This window comes from Natator depressus, chromosome 13 (assembly GCF_965152275.1).
Source record: "Natator depressus isolate rNatDep1 chromosome 13, rNatDep2.hap1, whole genome shotgun sequence".
Classification (NCBI taxonomy): Eukaryota; Metazoa; Chordata; order Testudines; family Cheloniidae; genus Natator; species Natator depressus.
In genome coordinates, this window is record NC_134246.1 from 25,662,341 (window position 1) to 25,686,497 (window position 24,157).

The 24,157-nt window shown below is 50.6% G+C and overlaps 1 protein-coding gene across 4 annotated transcripts; it reads right to left on the reverse strand.

The window, feature by feature from the left end:
* Positions 1–1,878: 1,878 nt before the first annotated feature.
* Positions 1,879–15,100, reverse strand: TGIF2 (TGFB induced factor homeobox 2). Of its 4 annotated transcripts, none has more exons than XM_074970262.1 (3): positions 14,791–15,100; positions 11,822–12,060; positions 1,879–4,801 (listed from the first exon to the last, which is right to left on the reverse strand). In XM_074970262.1, exons 1-3 carry the CDS (start codon positions 14,807–14,809, stop codon positions 4,211–4,213), a joined length of 849 nt encoding a protein of 282 aa, XP_074826363.1. In that variant the 5' UTR covers positions 14,810–15,100; the 3' UTR covers positions 1,879–4,210. The 4 variants fall into 4 exon arrangements, with proteins under 4 accessions (XP_074826363.1, XP_074826360.1, XP_074826362.1 ...); XM_074970259.1 differs by lacking the exon at positions 14,791–15,100 and adding an exon at positions 14,390–14,518; XM_074970261.1 differs by lacking the exon at positions 14,791–15,100 and adding an exon at positions 13,940–14,022.
* Positions 15,101–24,157: the final 9,057 nt, after the last annotated feature.

A 24,157-nucleotide genomic window follows, 5' to 3' on the forward strand; every position in this document is an offset into this window, starting at 1 on the left:
GATGGAGAGAAACAAAATGATCATGTGCTGATTACTAGATTCCAGGGGGAAGTACCCGTCTCTATCCACATCTGCCCTGGGCCCAGAACAGCCAGAACTAACAGAGCTACGGGGAGCACAAGGCAGGTATGTAGGGCAGAACCCAGGGTTATACACTACTGTGAGTTCAGCACAGGACAGAAGGATGGATGCTGTTATATGCACAATAGGCTGGTTCACAGCTGCCTTAGAAACAAGACCGATTAAATCACTCTGCAGCAGTCCAGGTGATGAATCAGGCAGCACCGGGTGCATTCACTATAAGCCCCTAGGCAGATTACCCAGGTAGGAGCTCACACCTGCGGTGGAGGTGTGTATTTATAAGCCAGTTGACCTTGTCCCATGCATCAGTCAGTTCCAGGTAACTGAAAGCCAAGGGAAACCCCCTTCATCCCTCCAGAAAGGGGGAAGCAGAGAAAAGAGAACCCCAACCCTAGCTAGGTTGTTACCATTTCCCTTTTGTCTCAGTGGGAGGTTGCAGTGCTGCATTTTTGCCAGCATGGGGGCTGAGGCTACACCCCAGCCACATCCAGGTCCAATCCCTGTGGGGCCAAGATGGCATCTTCCAGCAGCAACAGTGCTGGCCCTGCTTCCCTGTCCTGGACCTAGTGGGCAGCGTTCTAAGGCAAGTGGGGACCTGGGACTGTTGCGTAGGAGAATGGGAAAAGGGCAGCTCTATGCATGCCCTCACTGCCTGTTTCTCCTCTCTCTCTCTCTCTCTCTGCCCCAGGAGCTCCAGGGCTGGGACCTGGTAGGTTGCTGGGGTTGGAGGAAGTTGGATAATGATATTGTCACAGTGACCCACAGGTTCAGCTCACTCTAGGCCCTTTTCCTGGCCCCCAGTAGCTTCATGTGCCATTCAGAGCCACAGCAGAGAGACAAACAATAGAACCTCTTACCCCCAGCTGCCAAGAGCCTGGGGGCGGGGGCGGTCTGCCAGCTTTAGCTATGAGAGCGGACACAGCCACAGGCGAGCAAGCTAATCACTTTGGCTCCTCCTTCAGCAATGGAGGCAACAGGTTTCTACCAGGCTTACCAAGAGCAAGACAGGCCCCCTGCCAGACCTTTTCCCACCATGGCAATGAGGCCAGGAAAGAAGCCAGCTCACCTCCCAGGAGGAGCATGCAGGCCTGGCAGTTAGAATGGTGCAAATTCAGGACATTTGATATGGAAGACAGAGGATAATATGGACCAATGCCCATTTTATTAGGTTACTTTTCAGATCTGAGCTGCATTTTAACCCTGAATCCTGCTTGTTAAAGTTGCAGCAGTTCAGCACAAGATTTTGGATCACCTGGCCTACCCCTGGCCCCGATTTATAAATACTGGATTTAATAAGCAGCTAGAAACCTAGAAAACAAGACACAGCACGCCCATTATGTATTTTTTTTTTTAAAAAAACACCTTTATTTGACAAAAAAAACCAAAAAGTTATTTACAGTAGTTTTTTGCTCCATAAATTTCATTCAGACGATTCTTCCCTCCCCTTTGTTGCTTCAATCTCCACAAACATCCAAGCCCAACCAGGAGGGGCTTCACCATCAAGATGCCAAACAGGATACCACCGTGTGGTGCCCATGCTGGATGGAGCAGTGCATTGTGGGAACTGCAGTTCTCTTCCCCCCCCCCCCTTCTATTATATACACCAGCCCCAATGCTTCTCAGCCCAGTCCCAGGAAGTTTGATCCTCCAGAATGGGGCAGAGAGGAAGGAAAACAAGAAGGTGAGAACTCTCCTCCACCCCCCCCCATCCCCCCCAAGAAGCCAATGGTAAAGCCTTTCCCTTCTAGGATGGCCAGGAGATTGTGAGCAAAGCAAGGTTCACATCCTCCATCCAGGAACAGATGGGACCAGCGCGGGGGGAGAGAAGGGGGAAAAAAGAGTAGAAGAGAGAGGAAAAAAAAAAAAAAGCCTAAATTGATCACTTTTGTCCCTTAAAAAAAACCAAAAAAAAAAAAAAACCCCAGCACCACACAGCTCTGCAGGGAACATCACTACGAATAGAAACCCAGGCTGGGCAGCTGCCTGGTGCACTGTAGCATTACCTCCTCTGGGAAAGGAATCTGTCAGGAATCTGTGGTGCCCTGCACCACATGTGGTCCTTTGTACCAGCACACAGTGGGTGTGAGACACTAATCAAACCAGAATGGGAACATCTTATACCCACTGAGCGCTGGTGTTAAGGACCGCACACACAGTGTAGGGTAACAGGAAGTCAGATCTCTTGACTTATCTACAGGACATGGGAAGGGATTTCTCCCAACTGCTACAAGTTGCATTGCTCCTTCTCATGGCCCCATTTTGGTCTAAGCAAAAGGTTATTTAAAAAGGGGGGGGGGGGGGGATTCCCTGATAAGCCACCACTTTTCCCTTTACTGCCCCAAATCCCACAATGCACTGCTCCCCTTCCACTGCCCACAAGTTCCCATCTGCATGAGCATCAGGCACGGATGCCAGTCGTATCCTGCTGACATTAATATCACTATTCATGCAACATAATAATTAGGCTAACAACCTAGGATTAGTGTTTCTCAAGATAGATATATAGGTACGTATATATCGCTATTTAACTTACATTTACAGTGAAACAGCAATATTAAACACGGGGATGTTCATTCAACCCATGTTGTTCCCATTTCTGCAGGCTCCAAGAGTTACAATTCAAATGAAAGGTGCATGGCCTGTAACTCACAGCTATTTGGATTCATAACTGCTCTGCGTGCAGGTTGTGGCCCACGCCACCCCACCCCACCCCTATACTCCCATTGGCAACTGCAACTATTCACAGGGCTACGTAGGTTTTTTGTTTTGCTTTTGTGGTTGTGGCCACAGAAGAGATTGCAGGCTCAAAGCGCACGAGAGACCCTGCTCTGCGCAATAAGCCAGCTGGCCACGGGAGGTCACCATTGCTTCACCAGCATGGCAGGAACTACATTCAGCACGATGAAAGCAAGAGTTTGAAGATTCCAACCTGCACGCAGGCAGTTTGTTGTTAGCACATCACTAGCTTCACCAAGACTCTGCTTTCCAGGGAATGCCTCATGCAGGCTGCGAATGTTACAACAGCAAGAGAACAAGCAGGCAGTCCACGCCCACAAAGATTCCCTCTTCTGCTGGAAAGAGGGTATTTATAAAAAAAAAAAAAAAAAAGTACAAGTTATTTCACAGTCAAGATTAATCTCCAACCCCATTCAAATGCCCTTTCCTCTGCTCTTGGTCGGTATCCTCCCAGGACATCAGTACATTCCTGTCTCCCTTCCATGAGAGGAGGTGCACATATTCAGCAGGAACGCACGAGAAACGGTGAAGTGTTTCCCAAAGGAAAAAGAGTCAATCAAGAAATGTTTTCAGCATATAAGATTGCTGAACAGCACCTCAGAGATTTTACTGGCAACAACAACATTAGGGGTTTTTGTTTGTTTCAATGGAAAAAAAAAAAAAGCCACAGATTTAAGTTTTCCAGTTACTTTGATCTTTGCCTTTCCACAGGCTCTCCAGGGCTGCTCAAGGCTCTGCGACTAAACTCTCCGTTCACAAAATATATACAAGGCAGAAACAAAGAAGTGGGCCAGAGAGGTTTAGGGGAAAGTCTTTTCTTCCTGGGTGTTCAAAACCCAGAAGTTTTCTCTCCCCTTTAGATGTAGTTTTGGCTGGACACTTCGTCTGTTTTTCTCCCATAAAGTCAGCAGGTTTTACACAGCAAAATAATCATCTAGTAAGAGGTCAGCCAGCTACAAAGCTCTCGCTCCACATCAGCCACTAAGATCCTTCCAAGGAGCCAGGCCTCCCTCCTTTAGGCACCTGAAGAGAGGTGATGTCACCAGAATGATATAAGAAACCCAGGGTGGAATCAAAGGTGCAAGGGATGCTTGACAGCTTCCGAACACCGTGACAATGAGAAGGGTCATGTGTCCCCCCAGATGAAGATGCTGCAGTCCACAAGGGCTGCTTTGCGGAGGTCCGAATGCCGTCAGGCTCCTTGGGTCCCCTCCTGGTGGGAGAAGGCCGTATAATGTCTGGGATGAGGATCTTCACTGCTGAGAAAAACAATAGGGGGAAAAAAAAAAACAAAACAAAACAAAACCACCTTCAGCCGGCAGAGGCCAAACCCGACAGAACCCTAGAAGACAGGAAGGGTGGGCAGACCCAGCTGGAGCCGGCACAGAGCAGGTTACTTGGAGACTGGGGCAGCCTGGGGCTCCGTGTGCCATAACGGGGGCAGCTGCCCATTCTGCCGCTGCGATTCCAGCTCAGCCGCCTTCTGCAGAGCCACCTCCACCAGCAGCTGGAAGCTGCTGAAGTCCTCTCCGAAGAGCTCGGGCGGCGTGGGGGGCGGGGTGTTAAAGAGTCCGCTGGTGGGGCTGGCCGCATCCGTCCTGGCCAGCAACGCCATGGTGCTGCTTGTGCTCAGCTGAGGCTTGGGGTGGAGGTCCGGCTCCATCCTGGGGAAGGGGGCCTGCTTCTCCTGCTCAGCCCCATGTGTGCTCACCACTGTCAGGCTGCTGGCCAGCGGCTGCGTGGAGGAGCAGATCACCTGCGGGCAGACAGACATGGACATCACCTTGGGGGTGGCGGCAGCCGTAGCAGGAGCCACAGGAGGCATCACCAGCCCCCCAGAGCCTGTGGCAGCCCCACGGGGCAGGGCCACGTCTGCGGTCTTGCCCCCTCGGCGAGAGATGGTGAACTGGTTGGGGTCCTTGCCGTCCTTGCGCAGCATGTCGGGGAGGAGCCGTCGCCGGGCGTTGATGAACCAGTTACAGATCTGGGGAGACAAAACACAGCTCAGTCAGGTCGTCTGCCAGTGCAGTCCTGCGGGTGAGAGGCCAAGGCACCACGGAGCCAGGCAGGACAAGAACGCCTCTTTGCGGAGGGAAAGAGAACAGCTATGACAGGGATGTGGCTGCCCTCCGGCCAAAGCCATGACACCTCCCTAGGCTTCACTTGCCCCAAGTCAAGCAAAGAAGGGTAAACTTCCCTTCAGCACCACCTCAGGGAGGGCAGGCTGAGCTGCTGCCATCTGCCCTCCTTCCCTTTGAGTTGCTGATGGCCCAGGCAGGTCTGAGGTGGAGCCAGCGCTCCAGGGGGCCCAGGCTGCTCAGGGGAGCTGATTCACCTGTTTCCTTGCCAGCATAGCCCACTTTGGGGCCTGGGCCAGCTCCGTGCACAGCTGGCCTGGCAGAGGGGAGGCTGTGCCACTTTGTGCTGTTACTCTGCTGCCTCAGGGGCAGGGATTTAGGGTTCCCCCCACAAAGACCATGTTACACTCTGGCTCACGGCAAAACTTTGATACAGGCCGAGCTGCAGACTAAGCTCCGTCAGTAACTCTACAGCAGCGATTCAGGACACGGTTATAACACTTGTAGCCCTGCCTCAGACAAAGCTAGAGCCCCGCTAACAAGAATGGTTCAGGATGGCTGCAGCTAACGTGGCTCTGAGCCCACTGTGGGGAGAGGCTCAAGGGTCCAGTCTTGCTCCCAAAGCCAATGAGAGCTTTGCCATCCATGCCAATTGACCCTTAGCAAACCATGTCATTCTGAAACCTGTAAGAACAAAGGTCATTTGAACCATTCTGGGAGAACCACACTCACTGCAGTAATCAGATTGCACAAGTTTTCCTGTATGTCCCTCTTCAAAATAAGCAGGAGGAGGGGGGCAGTAAGGTCCAACTGGTTTGGACCAAAAGACCAGCTGTGCCCTTGTCACCTGAACACGTCTCCTACTCTGACATACTACCCAGCCAACCCAGGGCAAAGCTGAAAGGGAGTCTTCCAAGACGCCTAACATGCTTTCCCTTGCTCCAGATCTGATAAGAAGGATGGATAGGAAGTAGAGGATGCAGCATTTGTACATGGCCAACTCCTGCCATAAGACTCACTCTAGCTCAATGGGCCCATACATCCCAGATCCGGAGACAGATTTCCCTCACGTAATGCAAGGACTTTGTTAAACAAACACAGGCAGATTAGTGTAACATTCTTGCCCGCCTGGCTGCAGGTCAGCAACACTCAGGCATGGAAGAGACACTCCTCCACATGACTGCTGTTAAGGCAATCACAATCCAAGACTCGCCTGCTAATACAATGTGGCTTTTAACAGTTATAAAGCTTTAACTTTTTCAATCTCAATGTCGACAGTCAATGAATAATTGTCTCCCCCCCATATTTCCCATAGTTGTGAAGATTTAAATAGATCAGAGTTCTTAAAAACAAACCGATATTATCCATAAAACTTGAATTCTGCCAAGTCTATTTATACGATGCCTTTCATCCCAGCACACTTCTCAAAATGTATATATGTAGGAATCATTTCTCATGGACCACTGAAATATGTCCATCTCTGGGGTGAAGTGCAGAGGCTGTTAACTATGCATAGCAACTCTACAGCTAAGAAGTAGTAGTAAGGATTTGTTTGCTATTTAGGGTTTCCATTTCTTTACAGAAAGATAGCCCTTTCCACCCGTGATCTAATTAATACTGCAGTGCACTATAAAAGTGGTACTAACATATTACCATTTATTTTGCCAACTAGCAGAATTATGGTCAAACTCTCAAAGGAGCATTCAAAAATATGTGCACTAACTGAGCAAGGCTCGTGGGTAGATGTTTGCAAGCCCCTTGGAAATGCAGCTGCCATTTATTCAATTTGCTCTGCAATGTATATCAAGATCTAAAACAATAAAAAGCTAGATGAAAATCACTGTGTTCTACATAGAAAGCAAAGCGACTGATCTCTTCCAAGTCAACAGCTGTGAAAAATATACCGCCGAGGACAGAAAAGTTACTGCAACTTGGATCACTATTATCAAGAGCTCTGTTTTTTTGTGACTTTCAGACAATAGTTTTCATCTGACACTCTTACAAAAGTCACTATTTCATGCCACACAGGCCCTAATCTTGCAAGCTGTGTGAGAGCTCTCTCTAAAGTTCTGCATGTGGAAGGCTTCAAGGATCAGACAATGTCTCTAGATTCTAGTCTGATTTTCTTAAAGGGGCACTGTCACAAAAATCATAGGCCCCATCCTATCCTGTGCTCCCACTTAAGTCATAGCAGGACTGGGACCCATCATTTAACACCCACACTTCTTAAAGGCTATAAGCAATGATGTAGAGTATTCAACAGAAAAAGCCTTTAAATAAAAAAAACCCAAAAACCTATTGACTTTGTACCATTCATCTTGTTTGTTTTCCTTTATACATGTAACTCAGTGTGGATAGCGCAACTAGAGAGGGGAGTTTTCTCTCTGCTTTACCAGGATAATTGCAGGTAACAAATTAGGGCCAGATCCTCAGCTGATGTAAATCTACAGCACGCTTCTGAGATCACTGGGGCTCTGCTAAGTAACAGCGGCTGAGGATCTGACCCCTAACAAGGTAATTAGAGTGGTTATGTTTGGTTTCTAGTCAGCTGCACTCTGTGTGTTGGACACTGGCACTAGGCTGTGGTGTGCCTGGATTCACACCATACAGCAGTGGTCCCCAACCTTTCTTGTGGGAATAGCACATTGGTACTCCCAGAAGACTGTGGCGGGTGCCGAAATGCCGCAGCCAATTAAGACGCATCACCTCTGAAATGCCGCCGGGCGGTTCTCCGGCAGCCACGCTTGGCAGCGGGGTGTCCTGCAGGTGCACAAAAATGCCCGGCAGGCAGCGCGTTGCGGACCCCGCCATACAGCATGGCTTGGATTAGACAAAACACACTTCAAGCAAGCATTAGTATCCAGTAGGTTTTGTAACTAACCAGCTAACGCAGGGACCAACCTTAAGTACCCCGTTCCCCTTTAAAGGTAACCCCCAGCTTATTTTTAAGTAAGGCCAGTGGTTTCCCTAGCACCAGTTCTTTTGCTATTCACCATTACAGCACACAGAGAGGTGGGAGCTTGGCAATCACTGACAGTTTCAGCACTTCACACTACTGGCCCCAGACAAGCCAAAAGCAACAGTTCCGACTGAGGTCCCTGGGAGTTACAGGTGCTCAGCACCTCTCAGAATCAGGCCCCATTATGGATGGTTGGGGTGTGTGTACACACACACACTTCTATGGAGTAGGCCTGTTGGGTTCCTCTAGATTTGTTTGTTTGGGGGATGGGTAAGGAAGGAGCCGGTGGGGGGGTGTTAAGTCAATTTCAAACTCACAGGCAACAAAGCTTTTGTTGAATCTGCAGGTTTCCTGGGACCAGGCACAAGAGTCTTATCTACTTTGCAAAAAAGTTGAGATACATGGCTTCCTGGTTTCCCTGGAGACCGAGCACTGCTGCTCTCACATTCCTTGTCTGCCAGCCACTGGCCCCCCGCTCTGAGAGATGGTGGACAGAAATATATAATCACATGCACTGGACTGGGTGGTGGCTGGTACTTAACCTGATTTTTAAGAGACTCTAAGAGCCTGGGCGACTGGCAGCGGTTCAAATGGAAATGTCAAGTCTGAACCTCCAATGCCACCTCTGGGGTGCATTCAGGGCTCAGTACATTTAGTTTTTTCTGTGATTGCAAAGAGAGGTTTGCTCAGATCCTCCCCACACCCTGAGTCACTGCCACCACACCACGATGTGACAGGGGCTACCTCAGAGCTCCCCCCGCCATGGAAGGCTGGGGGAAGAAGAGTCACTGGAAGTGACAATGTTAGTACACAAGGCACTGCTTTGGGGCACTTATGCACTATTTGATACCCTTTGTATTATTATGCCTACATCCCAAACTTATCATCAACTTTGTCTGCACCAGATAATGGATAGCCACTGGCCCAAGCACCACTGAGCCAGCTCCACGAGCTCTCTAGCATCACCAGAGCAGCTGCAGCGTTCCCAAAATGAAAGGGAAGACAAGTTTAGAGAGAGTCACATGCTGAGTGTATGTCTGCCCTGCTGCTGGGGGGGAGGGGGGGGAGTCAGCCGTAACAAAATACATGGCCAGATTGTCCAAGTGTTGTGCAGAAGCTGCCTACACAATTATCACAAGTGCATGTGCAAAGCAGGGCACTGTGCACATCCAAATGTACAGTTAGGATATCCAGTCACGTGACCGTGCCCTGAAATTAGGTGATAACTGGCACCTGGTTTATTTGAAAAATCTGACCTTTCAGTTTTTAAATAAGAATAAAAAACAACCACCACCACCACCAATCACCTTTCAGACTTGAGAACCTTGAACTTCTAGGTTCTGTTCGCCAGCAAGTTATAAGTGAGACAGAAAACAAATAATGACAGGTTTCAGAGTAGCAGGCATGTTAGTCTGTATTTGCAAAAAGAAAAGGAGGACTTGTGGCACCTTAGAGACTAACCAATTTATTTGAGCATAAGCTTTCGTGAGCCACAGCTCACTTGCATCCAATGAAGTGAGCTGTGGCTCACGAAAGCTTATGCTCAAATAAATTGGTTAGTCTCTAAGGTGCCACAAGTCCTCCTTTTCTTTCTTAAAACAAATAATATTAGCCAAGTCTTTATAGGGACAGCAGCAAGGCAGAGCATAACAGCATAATCTTGGCTTCTGATCTTCCACTTCGGCAGGGTCAGGCCTTATCGGCAAGTAGCTGGGAGCCACGGAAGGAAGACCAGAGCACTACAGAAGGAGTGGGGGCTATTTGGCAGGTGGCACTTTTCCTCTAAGCCAGCGCCAGTACACTGGCTCCAAGGAGCCCTATGCTACTGGAGATGCCATCTTCAAAATACTCTGCAAAAATCACAGTTAATCATCACTTGCTGCCATGAAGGATCCCCAGCGCTTTTCACCAGAGTTGGGATATTGAAGGCAGCACACTGGCCAGATTCCTGGTGGGGGACTTACACTCTGTCCACATTACAAGGAAAACCCCCATCACCATCCTTTGGTTTCTTCTCTCTTTGTCCTACAGGGTTGGGGGGAGGGGGGTGGCTGGAGGGAGGACCTAGCAGTACAACTCCTGCTGTGATCAAGAGGATTCTCCACACAACGGGAGGGGTATGACTATGACCGCACCATTCGCAAGGGGAGGGGTGTTCCCCAGAATAATTGGGGGATAGGCAGCTTCACATGTCAAAATGTCCTGTAGTCTGCTGCTCATCCTGCAGCACAGGTAAGGGGGGGGGGGCACCTGCATCCACCACTGGTTGTAGCACAGGCCAGCCTCTCTGGGCCTGGCATACGGAAGCTGCAGCCAGCTCAGCCTCTGCCCCAACAGAGTGATCCTTCCCAGAGCCCCTCACCACCCAGACCCTGCTGAGCTGGGTGCTGTCAGGACATCTCTAGAGAGGCCAAACTGACAGGGCTGTAGTGGGCACATCCCACAACCTAGCAGCACTCAAACTCACCCTGCAGAATGCCCCCTCCCCACCCCCACCGGTAGGGATATGACTTGCCACAGAACGCACAAATCAAGCCTTCCAGGGGGCAAGAAGAGGGAAGTCTCTCAGAGCGTCACAGTCCAGAGAATACTCATGATGCTGGGACATGTCCGAGCTGGAGTTCCATGGCAAGAAAAGGAAAGTGTGGGGCGAAAGAGCCCCACAGAGACAGGTCAGCCCTGAGTGTGCTTAAATATCACCCAGCAATGGGCTTTAGCTCTGTTGGATCATAGGATTGGGGCCCCTCCCCATCTACAGCCCCATCCCATCTAAGTTTGGGGGCTGGCAGCCAGCATGCCTTAGCTGATCTCAATTGCCATCATACCACACAGGGAGACAGGGAACTGGGAGGGACCCAGTCAAACCCAGCACCTTGAACTGCGCCCCAAGATGGCTAAGAAATCAGTGCTGAGTGCAGAACAGGCATTAATGCCCCAGCCTCCTCCTGCACTAGCCAACGTTTGCCTTCAGATGTGCCTCATGTGAATCACTCCGCAGTGACCCTGCAGGAGTGACCAAGGCATGGGTCCCCCTGGCACAGCCCACATTCAAAAAGAGGCATCGTAATCTTCCAGCCTTGCACAGATGGATGGAGAATTGCTCTGGGATGCTGTTGCTCCCCATGCCAGCTTCCCCAGACTAGGTTACTGGGATGAAATCATCACACTCATTCTGATATCCGAGTCTCTGGAGTAGCACTCTGCCCACAGTAACTCCCCAGCTGCGCTGCATCCTCTTCTAATGCAGTGGGTTCAGATTCAGACCAGGTGTGAGTGGGTGTCACTGCACAACCCTCCAGTGGAGATGCTGCTGCAACTAAAGTCTAATCACATTTCACCTGTCTCCTCTAGCAAATCCAGCAATTTTTCAAAGGCACTATTTGATAGGAGTACAGGTAGCAGCATCTGCCCTTTAACTTAGCACTCATGAGAGCAATAGTCCAGTAACACTCACTAGAAAAACCTTATAAACAAATAGGAATAAAGACCCCAAGGCAATTTTTGTAAGAGTAGAGGTTACAACCCGTCCAAAAGGCCAACCCCGCCCCCCTTACAGTTTTGCATTGTGGTTGCACTCCGCTGCCACAGAACTGGGCAGCAGGTGTTGGGGTTATGGATCACTCTGGGGTCTTTCAGGAGGAAAGGTGCTGTACATGTAAAAATAGCTTTGCTGCTTAACCTCTCTGCCTCAGTTTACCACCGTAAAATGCCCCCCCCCCCCCCCCCAATACCTACAACCTGTCTCACGGGAGTGGTGCCATGTTTAAAGCATTACAGTACGCAATGCTCTTGGAGATCTTCAAACGAGTTCTCCTTGCACAATACAAATGCAAAGCAGTTTTCTGCCAAATATTTTTAGGCAGGGCCAGGTCCCAACCGCCATGTGCCATGCATTTAACTTAACCCCCTCCGGTCACCACAAATACATCCTCTTGGGGGGATAGGAAAGGTAGAGAGAAGCTCTCACCTGCAGCACAGAGAGGTTGGTCTGTCCAGACAGACTGAGTTTCTCTTGCTCCGATGGATATGCATTGAACCTATGCTCATAGAGCCAGTCTCGGAGGATCTTCACCGATTCCTTCGGGAGGTTCCCCCTTCTTTTCCTCTTATTTGACTGCAACAGGTCCAGAGAGGCAGTCCCATCATCTTCTCCGAGGTCACTGTCTGACATGGTAGAGCTGCCTGCAGACCGCTCCTGGTTAAAGCCTAGCAAAGGGAAAACAAAACAAGGCACAGGTTATGCCGCATTCCATTTTGTGACTGGCCTGATGCAAAGGGGTTAAATTAACAAGCAGTCCCTCAGCTGAGCCCTGTTTTGGGCAGAATCCCAACCCTGAGAGTGGCTCAAAGATCAAGATGAAACCATCATGTTCAATCTAGTCCCATGCAGACCCCAAACAGCAACTCAAAGGCACTGCACCTCCATCTCCTCCTCAGAGGGGTTTATTGCCTTGTATTCCCCGCAGTAACCGGTTCACATTTATAATATAACCCCCTTAGAGGCCAAAATGTGAAATAAACAGAAGTTACAGGGTGCTCTGTACAACAGACCATTTGTTCAGAAGCCTAACGTTAGTCCCCAAGGCCCTGATCCTGCAGATTTCACGTGCTTCAAGCTAAGCATGGGCTTAACACTCCCATTCCCCTGGAACAACTCAGTGTGTGGAGTTAAGCACACCTGTAAACTTTTGCAGGATCAGGGCCCAGCACTGGCCGCTTTAAGAAAACAACACAAAGCCAACCATGCATTATGAGTGTCTGGACTCCAAGGAATGTGCCAAACTTGTGTTAGTCAGCCTCACAATTCAAAGCTGTGACAGCAGTTAGAAGAAATACCCTTTGATCTTGCATATAATTCGAGGTAAGATTTTGAATATAAATCTAAACCCCTCTGCAAAGTGTTTACAGAAGCCCATTGTCACCCTCTGAGCGTGTTAGCCCTAGGCAGAGCGCAGACATGAGAACACTCAAAGTCATTTCTTGGTTTGCTTTAAACAAAAAAAAGTCTCCAAGCTCATTTGCTACTCTCCCTCCCCCGTGCAGCTGCAGACATCTTCGTTAATTGATACACAACCCAATGGGCAAAATTCAAACTGGCCTAAGGTTGGTTCCTCCAGTTAGTTCATTACCCTTCCCGGCCATGTGGCAGAGTTGGTCTGGAGATGGCATTCAAAACCGCGGCGCTGCTCCCCAACACGCACGCACACAACAAAGTAGATTCAAGTCCACTGCCGTGCAAGCCCCTTCCTCCCTTCAAGAGGAGAAAATGGCAAAGCTGTCTCCCTAATTAGAAAAGCAAATGGATCCCTGGCCGGCTCCTGCCTGCAGCCCTGAGTGGCCCAGGGACCAGGGGGAGCTGCTGGTTACGTGAGACAGAGGCCCTCTGCTGTGCTCCGCTTCGGGGCGCTCTGTAACTGAGCCGGGATGGAGGAGGTTCTGCTGGTTCCCTTTGGCCCTGAGCTGCCCCCACCACCAGCTGCCCAGGGGAAGCGCGACCCAGCCCGAGGAGAAATCCAAAACAGCCAGGGGGGCGGTGGGTTAATAGCAGCAGCAGATTTAAAACACGCTGGTTTGATTTGAGTTCTCCCCAGCCCCTCCACATGCAAAACCCCAAACACTCTGCAAAGCCGGGTTTCCAAAAGTCCAACATCTTCTCCAGCCAGCGGCCGCGTCCCCGCACAAAGGGAGTGCGAGTAGACACACCAGCCCGGGCAGCTCCCGACCAGCGAGACCCTTCAGCCCCCCCCAGAAACTTCTCTCCTCCGCTTGGATTCAAAAGAAAGAGACACACACAAAAAGGAGAAATCACGTGTCCCAAGTAAAGTTCCCCTCTTGGTAAGAGACCAAAAAAAGCAGCCAAAGCAAAATCAAATCCCCCTTTTTCTTCAAAACCTGAGTTTATAAACGAACCCCCAGCCCTAGGTGCGGGGAGGGGGCTGGCTACTTTGGAAAGTTGCGGGTTGAATCCGGGTGCAAGGCGGGGGGCGGGGAATTCCCCCTTTCTTTAAATCCCTGCCTCTCTCACACACACACACAAAACAAACTGGGACTCCATGTTTTCTGCCTGTTACATCTGCGATCTTACCCCCAGACCTCCTCTTTCTCCTCGGCCCTTCCATGGCATGGGGAGGGGCTCCCCCGGGTCCAGCTGCACCCCTCCCGCGGTAAAAAAAAAAGGGGATTCCCCCCCAAAAAACAAAAAAAACACGCCCAGAGGGGAGCAGAGCTCGGAGGGCGAGGCAGAGAGACACGGAGAAAGTTTCTCTGTCTCTTTCCCGGAGTGACAGATGCCTAGACAGAGTTCTCTTTGTTCCAAAAGAAACAGGAACTTGCGCGGTTCCCCCCCCCCACACACACACACCACCACCTAACCTCCACCCCCCCTTTCTCCAACCCCCCCCCCCAGCTGTCACTTTACAAGCTCAGCAAACAACAAAAATTCCCCGCAAACATGGATTGCTGAGTTAAGACGGGGCTGGGGCGAGAGATTTGGAGATCCAGAGGGGGTAAAAAATCCGCAAAGAGGAAGAAATACCCTGGTGTTTTTTTTTCCTGGAAGGGGGGTGGTGGTGCTGTGCAAGAGGATCATTCATTCAGGGGGAAAGCAAGGCAGAGGGAGGCATGCGGTCGGGTTTGCTGGTCCTCCTGAAATGTTGCAAGAAGTGTGATCAAACAAAAGATTCCTCCCCCCCTCCCCGCTCTCCATAGTTCAGTGCTTTGAAGGTATTTTCCCCCTCCTCTCCCCCCAGTGCCTTTTCTTTTCAGAGCGATGCAGGAGTTTCTGCAGAGTTTGGTGGCTTCCTCCAAACCACGAGGATGGAGGGGGGGGGTGCTGCCCCCCCCCCCCCAGCAACCAGTACGTGGGAGCCGGATGGGCAAGCCACGCTTCGCCAGGCACAAAGTTTTCCCGAAAGACACTCAACTTCCCAGACTTACTTTTCCTCGTCGGTTTCATGTCCCCGCCCGGGTTCAGTCCAGCTCTGGGCCGGAGGGGAGTCCGCGCAGCTGATGGGTGCTCCTGGCTCGTGGAGGAGAGCTGCCCCCCTCTCCCTTTGTGTAGCCTGCGGAGGCTTTTAAAGAGGAGGGGTCTGGGGCTGTTGGTTGGGTCTTTAATACCTGACACGCTGCCTGACAGCTCCGGCTGGAAGCCACCTCTGGGGCTTGACGTCAGATCCCCCCTTCCCAGGGCTGGTTCACAGTTTTAGGGGCAGCAAAGCAACCGCAGGCAGTTCACCGCCCCCCATGAGATCTGAAATGTGGGGGAGGGGAGAGGAGGAAGGGTGGGTGGTACACGGCAGAGAATCTCCTCCTCCCCTCTCTCTGGAGAATGCAGAGGGCAAGTTGCCTCCTCTAGCCTGTCAGAGAGGAACCCACCAGCCCACTCATGTAGCCGCTGCTGCCCAAGCCTCGGTGCAGAACATTATACAGATAAAACCCAGCAGAAGAGCAGTGTAAGCACACGAGGTCTGATTGTTAGTGGGCGCCTGCGAATCCGGACTAACTGCACTGGAGCCAACCCATGTAAACTAGCTTGAGAGGAGGCGCTCACAAGGTTCCAATAATACCTGTGTTTTTGGTGCTTAGTTTATGCAAGTCGTGGGCAATTTTCAAGCTGTATATATTGGGTTGTTTTTAATGGAAAGCATTTCTTCCCAAAGCATGCTCCAAACTTTTCCGCCCAGATTTTCCTCCCATCACTTCTCGGTTGGGAGGAGGCGGTCTCCTTCAGGCCCCGATTCAGGAATGCACATGCTTCATTTTAAGCCCCGCAGCAGTCCCCCTGACTTCAAGGCCATTACCCATGTGCTTAAAATGACGCCCATGCATACCTGTTTGCAGCAGCAAGGCATTTAAAGCAGGAGAAGCTGACAGCAGCAAAACTGCATCACACAGCTTCCTTCATCTCTAGGCCTGTGAAGGCCCCAACCCTGCAAGGGAATCCATGCGACTCTTTTGATGTCACTGGGGAGCTGGGTGGAGCAGCAGGTTGCTGTGTTTCAGGAGTAAGGCCTAACTTCTCAACAACAAATTCTCAACAAATTCAAGACAGAATCTTGCAAAAGAAAGTTGAGTAAAATCTCTCTATAAAAACAGACCTTTTTCTTTAACTGAATAGTAAAAACCTGGCCTTCGGGGGATAGCTTTGTCACTTTTTATCCATTAACATGGAAAATCAGAACTCTGTGTACATCACTGGATTGCATTAAAATTAAAGGACTTTTGAAAAGAAAGACCAGTGGCAGGGAGTCATTAGCAAAGCTGGGGTGGAGATGATTTTCTTTTTGTAAAGACTCAAGAGTAGGCACTTGTTAGCCATGGATGTTTGACAGGATTATGGAATGGAATGTGGATATGAGACCTTTGGATCTCACTTCTGCCGGAGATCTGTGACAGCCGTCACGGGACCTGCAATGCCCACATTCTCTCCCTGGCCCAGGAGGAGGTGGGTAGGACTGGCGAGCTTTGGTGTTGCACTCCGATGGGGATGGCGTGGAGGGGCTGGTTCATTCTAGTTATGCTGTCCCTGGGTTATTTGATTTGTTACTGGGATAAATGATGAGTCTGTTTAATTACTGCGATATTTTTAAAAGATTATCAAGGGCCCCCAGAATATTGGATGGGCATTCTCTTATGGTAGCTTAATAAAAAAATAAACAGAGACCCAAAGGTGAAGCAATCACTGCAAGTTTTGCTATGCCTTGCGACAGCAGTCAGATTAAGGCCATATCTATGCTTAAAACGCTACAGCGGCCCTGCTGCAGCTGTGTTGCTGAAGCACCTCAGTGTAGACACTTACTACAGCCATGGCGGGGGTGGAGGGGTGTCTCTCGTTGGTGTAGTTAACCCACCTCCCGAAGATATTGACTGAAGAATTCTTCCGTTGACCAAGTACTGTCTGTACCATGGTTAGGTCGGTTTAATTGCATCTCACAGGGGTGTGGATTTTTCACACACCTGAGAGACGTAGCTCTGCCAGTGTAACTCTCCAGTGCAGAGGAGCCCAAAGGAAGACGTATGTTTTGACAGGCTACACACATGGATCGTCATAACCTCATCTACCAAGATACAAGACCATCTCCACACAATACTATTCTGCTATGCAAGCAGAAGATCTCCTTTAGCCCAGGGCCCAGATCTTCGGGTCAGGCTCCTAACTCCCATTGTGCCTATATACCTTTGAGGATCTGGGCCTAAATTGCTTGTACCCTTTGAACCAGGAGGCCTGGGATTCTGTCCCTGCTCTTGTACTAGGTGTCCAGTGGCCAGCATAGCAACAATGTTGAAGTCCTGGATGGTCAGAGGTTTTGTTACATTATCATTTGCCACCTTCCTGCCACTCAGCAAAAAAGGGAACCAGCGATGGTCTGAGTTCCCTGCATGGTACAGCCACTGGGACATCTCAGAACTGTAGTGGGCTGTTTAGAGCTCAGTTTAGTTTGAGGGGGCTGACAACAGCAGCAGCAGCGTGAGTCTGACCTCAGTGGTTTGGGGCCTAATCCTGCACAATGTTGCTCCCCTCCGTCTGTGGCGCCCAACACCTTGCAGGATCGGGCTCATTAGGGAAAGAGTAAAAGTGGACAAGCCGTAAACTTGCAGCTGTTTCTGAAGGTCTGGTTCAAAGCTTATTCAGGGCAGCAGTTCATGTAAAGCCAACCCTGCACTTTTGAGGACAGTAGGGTTTTGCCATTGGTTTCAGTGGGAACAAGATCGAGGCCCGACCCCTAGTCTGGAGTTTGGCTGCCTAGGGCTGTGCAAACTGAGTTGATTGTCCTGAATGTGCTGCTGACTGGTCAGTCTGGGTGTGGGGAAGGTGCTGAGTGATTCACTGAGGGGTACACGGAGAAGGTCTGGAAGGGGAACCAGAAGCTAGCAAAAGCCTTCTCCTGAGGAGTCCTAGTGAGTCAGGGAGGGTGGTGATGGACAGTGACTGGCAGAGGGGAGAGAAGGAAATTCCAGCTGTTGCATAGCATCACAAAAAAAAGTCCCTAGAAATGTAAAGGCCTGAAACATAAAGTTGTGTTGTAACTAGGACAGCTTGTCTCTCAAGTGGGGGGTGTCAGAGTAACAGCCGTGTTAGTCTGTATTCGCAAAAAGAAAAGGAGTACTTGTGGCACCTTAGAGACTAACCAATTTATTTGAGCATGAGCTTTCGTGAGCTACAGCTCACTTCATCGGATGCATACTGTGGAAATTGCAGAAGACATTATTATATACACAGACACCATGAAACAATACCTCCTCCCACCCCACTCTCCTGCTGGTAATAGCTTATCTAAAGTGATCATCAAGTTGGGCCATTTCCAGCACAAATCCAGGTTTTCTCACCCTCCGCCCCCCCCCACACACACACAAACTCACTCTCCTGCTGGTAATAGCTCATCCAAAGTGACCACTCTCTTCACAATGTGTATGATAATCAAGGTGGGCCATTTCCTGCACAAATCCAGGTTCTCTCACCCCCTCACCCCCCTCCAAAAACCACACACACAAACTCACTCTCCTGCTGGTAATAGCTCATCCAAAGTGACCACTCTCCTTACAACGTGCATGAAAATCAAGGTGGGCCATTTCCAGCACAAATACAGGTTTTCTCACCCCCCCCCCCCAAAAAAAAAAAACACACACACAAACTCACTCTCCTGCTGGCAATAGCTCATTCAAACTGACCACTCTCCCCACAATGTGCATGACAATCAAGGTGGGCCATTTCCAGCATAAATCCAAGTTTAACCAGAACATCGGGGGGGAGGGGGGGGTTAGGAAAAAACAAGGGGAAATAGGCTACCTTGCATAATGACTTAGCCACTCCCAGTCTCTATTTAAGCCTAAATTAATAGTATCCAATTTGCAAATGAATTCCAATTCAGCAGTTTCTCGCTGGAGTCTGGATTTGAAGTTTTTTTTGTTGTAAGATAGCGACCTTCATGTCTGTGATTGCGTGACCAGAGAGATTGAAGTGTTCTCCGACTGGTTTATGAATGTTATAATTCTTGACATCTGATTTGTGTCCATTTATTCTTTTACGTAGAGACTGTCCAGTTTGACCAATGTACATGGCAGAGGTGCATTGCTGGGACATGATGGCATATATCACTTTGGTAGATGTGCAGGTGAACGAGCCTCTGATAGTGTGGCTGATGTGATTAGGCCCTATGATGGTGTCCCCTGAATAGATATGTGGGCACAGTTGGCAACGGGCTTTGTTGCAAGGATAGGTTCCTGGGTTAGTGGTTCTGTTGTGTGGTATGTGGTTGTTGGTGTAAGTGGGGGGTGGTTGTTCTCGTCTTCTGTTGACCGAGCTACTGCCTCTCGGAGAGATGGGTTAGCAAAGTGATGGAAAAACCCCTTCGGCCAGCATAGGAAGGCGGTGGGCGCTGTCCGGGATCCTCTGCTTGGTGTCCCCGTCCGGTTCCCTTTTTTTGACCCTTTGACCGCACTCCCGTTCCTGTTCTTCATTAGTTGTCCCACGTAATCATTTGGTTTCCAGGTCCTGTGGATCCCCCCCTTAGGCTGGGGGGGGATCCTTTAGCAGTGGGCGAGCTTTGCCCGCCCACTTCCTGGATCCCAATAGGGCCAGCATAGGAAGCCTTTACCCTACGGTGCTACAGCAGCACAGCTGTAGTGCGGTAGCTTAGGGCAGTGGTTGGTGTGCAGGGAAAGCCCCGGGCGGGCCGGGCCGGTTTGTTTACCTGCCGCGTCCGCAGGTTCGGCCGATCGCAGCTCCCACTGGCTGTAGTTCGCCGCTCCAGGCCAATGGGGGCTGCGGGAAGCCGCGCGGGCCAAGGGACATGCTGGCCGCCCTTCCCACAGCCCCCGTTGGCCTGGAGCAGCGAACTGAGGCCAGTGGGAGCCGCAATCAGCCGAACCTGCGGACGCGGCAGGTAAACAAACCGGTCCGACCCGCCGGGGCTTTCCCTGAACAAGCGGCGGACCGGCTTTGAGAACCACTGGCTTAGGGTATGTCTACACTGGCAGAGTTACAGCGCCGGCAGTTACGGTGCCGCTCAGAGAGCGCTGAAGGGAAACCGCTGTTGTGTGTTCACACTGTCAGCTGCCTGCGCAATTGTGTGTTCACACTTGCGGCACTTGCAGTGGTATTCGGAGCGGTGCACTCTGGGCAACTATCGCACTGAGCACCTCTTCCTCTTCTGCCTCTAAGAGCTGTGGGAAGGCGGAGGGGGTTGTGGGGCATCCTGGGTCCTGTCCCAATGCCCCGTGATGCGTTGCTTCGCATCCCAGCAGTCCCTGTGCTTCCGTCCGCATTTGGCGCCATCTTTCAACGGTTTGTGCACTGCGCGCTCTGCCTCTTCGGGCTGCAGGCATGGATCCGGCACTGCTGACCAAAATGCTGCTTGCTCTGACCAACACATCATGGGTGGCAGTGGAGTTATTCCTTAAACTACAAAGGCAAGAAGAGTTCGACATTGATCTCGCCATGCGTAGTAGCTACGACACGAGATTGCTTATGGCATTCACGGAGGTGCTGACCACAGTGGAACGCCGCTTTTGGGCTCGGGAAACAAGCACTGAGTGGTGGGATCACATCGTCATGCACGTCTGGGATGACGAGCAGTGGCTGCAGAACTTTCTCATGAGGAAAGCCACATTCATGGGAGTGTGCGATGAGCTTGCCCCAGCCCTGTGGTGCAAGGACACGAGAATGAGAGCTGCCCTGTCACTGGAAAAGCACGTGGCAATTGTACTGTGGAAGCTGGCTACTCCAGACTGCTACTGATTGGTCTCTAACCAGTTTGGAGTGGGAAAGTTGACCATTGGACTCATGTTGACGGAAGTGTCAGGGCTGTTAATTGCATCCTGCTCTGAAAGACCGTGACTCTGGGCAACGTGCGTGACGTGGATGGCTTTGCACAAATGGGCTTCCCTAACTGCGGAGGGGTAACAGATGCATATTCCAATTCTGGCACAAGGCCACCAAGTACATTAATTGGAAGGAGTATTTCTCTATGGTTCTCCAGGTGCTTGTGGATCACCATGGGTGTTTCGTGGACATTAACGCAGGCTGGTCTGGAAAGATACATGACACACACATCTTTTGGAACACTGGCCTGTTCAGGAAGCTGCAAGCAGGAACTTTCTTCATGGTCCAGAAGATCACTGTAGGGGAAGTCGAAATGCCCATTGTGATCCTCAGAGACTCTGCCTTAATGCCGTGGCTTATGAAGCTATACACGGGGCGCCTTGACAGCAGCAAGGAGTGGTTCAACAACAGAATGAGCACGTGCAGAATGACTGTGGAGTGTGCTTTTGACCATTTAAAAGCCCGCTGGTGCTGCCTATATGGGAGGCTGGACCTGGCCGATGACAATATTCCTATGGTTATAGCCGCGTGCTCTACGCTCCATAATATTTGTGAAGAGAAGGGTCAAAGCTTCACTCAGGGCTGGACCGCTGAGGTCAGTGCCTGGAGGCTGAATTTCAACAGCCAGAAACTAGGGCTATTAGAGGGGTGCAGCGCGGAGCCATAAGGATCAGGGATGCCTTGAGGCAGCAATTTGAAGCTGAAATTCACTAATATTTGTTGCTATGCTCAGGAGTGCAGTGCTTGTAATGCCAGGAGGTGACTGTGATTGGTGCAGACGATGCACTATGAAGGTTTAAGAATATTGCCTGTTGGTTTGCAGGGCTCTGTTTGCTTTCAATTAATGGAATAAAGATTGCTTTCAAACCAAAACAATTCTTTTATTAAAAAGCAACAACCGGAGGAGAGAGACAAACAAAAAAACACTGTGGGGGATGGGGGAAGGGAGGGTTCCAGGAGGAGGTGGGGTCCCGGGACAGTTAAAATTTGTGTATGTCCAGGTATCATATGCAACCTTGTCCTTTGGAGTACAGTGCAGTGGGTACTGTACTTCAGCAGGGCTAAACTGCAGAGGGACGGGTTTTGAGTGCAGTGGGTCCTGGGAGTCTGCAGGGCTGGACTGTGATGGGGCAGGAGTGGAATACAGCAGGTACAGACTGGAGCCAGGAGGTTGATAAGAGTGTGTTGGCGGTGTCTGGGGGGTGCATGGGAAAGAGTTTTGCGACAGCAGCTGCAGGGGAGGGCGGGTGTGGAGCTGCTCGGTTTGCAGTGCTAGTAGGGCCTGGAGCATGTCCACTTGGCGCACCATAACATTTAACAGCCGCTCCGTGGCTTCGTTCTTGCATGCCGTGTTGTCCCTTTGGTCCCTCTTCTCACTGTCCCACCACTCCTTCAGTTCTTGTTTTTCAGCCACGGAGTGCATCATATCCTCATGCAGAAAGTCCTCTTTAGTTCTTTGTGGCTGCTTTCTAATTCTGTAAAGCAGTTCAGCTGGCGATAACAAAGAGGCAGGCTGGGCTCCCAAGGTCATATCTGTGAAGCCAAAATGCAACATTTTACAGAAGCAGTATTGTTTGCAACACAGAGACCACTGATTCAGTGATTTAAAACACAGCCACTATTCACGTACCTGTCACTAACTGGCTGACCTCAGGCAAGCATACATGAGCCACAAGACCCCCTAAAATGGTGAGTAACCGCAGGGGCAGGGGAAATCAGTGTTCCAGGTCCATACTGTACACTGGGCACATGGCTCTTGGGGAGAGCCTGCACTGTGGGGGGGGCCTTATAATCATTACTGGCCCCACATTTTCCACAGGCTGTGTTCATTATGGAAGATATCTTGCTGGTGAGGGTGAGCAGGGATTCAAGGGAGGGTCTTCTCCAAGACTGTGGCTTCTGCCCTGGCCCTTATGCGGCTCACCTGTGTGCAGCAATGGTCCTGTCCCCCCCTCCCAGTGACAGCAGAATGATGCGGGAAAGTTACCCTTAATGGGGCAAGAAACAAAGCAGCTCTGCCAAAGAACCTGCAGCAGTGGATTGCCCAGTATCTCCATGAGAGTTTCGTGGAGATCTCTGAGGCAGATTCCCATGAAGTGAGGGAGTCCATCAACACCCTGTTCTACCGCTCAGACTAGGTGGTACATGCATCATACAGACACAAGCCTGCTTTCTGCAACCCTCCTGCCTCTGACAACTCGCCTCAGCGATTCTCAGAATCAAAGCCACTTACCAAAGGCCTCCTCTCCTGTTTGCCCTTCGCCAAGCTCCGACTGTTGTGACTGGCTAGCCTCCTCTGGGGTAGAGAAGAGCTCCTGGCTGCATGCATCTCTGACCTCCGAGTCGTCCTCTGCCTCTGGGTCCCCTCCCCCTCCACATCCTTGTCCAAGATTTCCTCCTCCTGACTCGGTCCACTCTTGACTGGCACGTGAGCCACTGAAGTATCCACAGTGGCCTTCGCCGTGGAGGTGGGGTCGCCACCGAGTATCACGTCCAGCTCTTTGTAGAAGCGGCAGCTCCTGGGTGCGGCACCGGAGCGGTGGTTTGCCTCCCGCGCCTTGTGGCAGGCGTTCCACAGCTCCTTCCCTTTGACCCTTCCCTTTGACCCTGCACTGCAGTGTGTCCCGGTCACGGCCCCTGTCTGTCCTGCGTTGTGAAATCTGTCCGTAGGTCTCAGAATCATACGGGTATAAAGGTACTTTCGTGAATAAGCACATTTATACTGGTATAACTGCATCCACACCAGAGGATTGTACTGCTGTAACTATACCCCTGTAGCTGAAGCAGCACAATTTTGGTGTGTGGACAAGGCCGTAAGTCCCCCCGAACCACCTCTTGTAGCGGGCACAGCCCCATGTTTCTAATCACCGCACTGGTTTTCTCTTTAGCTGGCAAACGACCCTCCCCCAGCTATTTTGTTTTCTAAATTGAATCAGACCGGAGAAAAATTAGAGGGAATGGTCTGTGAACTCAGGCGAAATTTTCAGCCACCCAAAGATGTCTGTCTGACTAGCCGTGGCAACAGCCTCCTGAGGTCTACCCAGCCCTTACCACAATCACGTGAGCTCCAGCCAGCAGAACTTTTGACAGAAGGTAGGATGGGAAAATCTAGGTAGGAAGGAAGAAGCTTTTGAAAATCTCAGTGGCGGCCTATCTGCACTTTAGGTGCCTAAATACCTCTAAGAATCTGACCCAAAGTGGCTAGGTTGAGAGCTTTTGCTTATTATTAATAACCCGTTACGTGGACCCTGTAGGCACTCCTATAATTCAGTTTAGGGTCCTAGGCACTTTGAAGGAGATGTTTAATGCATACCTCATTGACTTGCAATGGGATTTAGGGTCCTAAGTCACTTAGAGCTGTTGAAAATGTCGCCCAGGCACCCAGCTGCCAATTATGCCTTTGAAAATGATCAGCTCCAAAAGCCGGGTGTCTACGTGCTGCACGGGCAAGGGGAAGAAGACAGGAATCTCAGTCGGATGAGA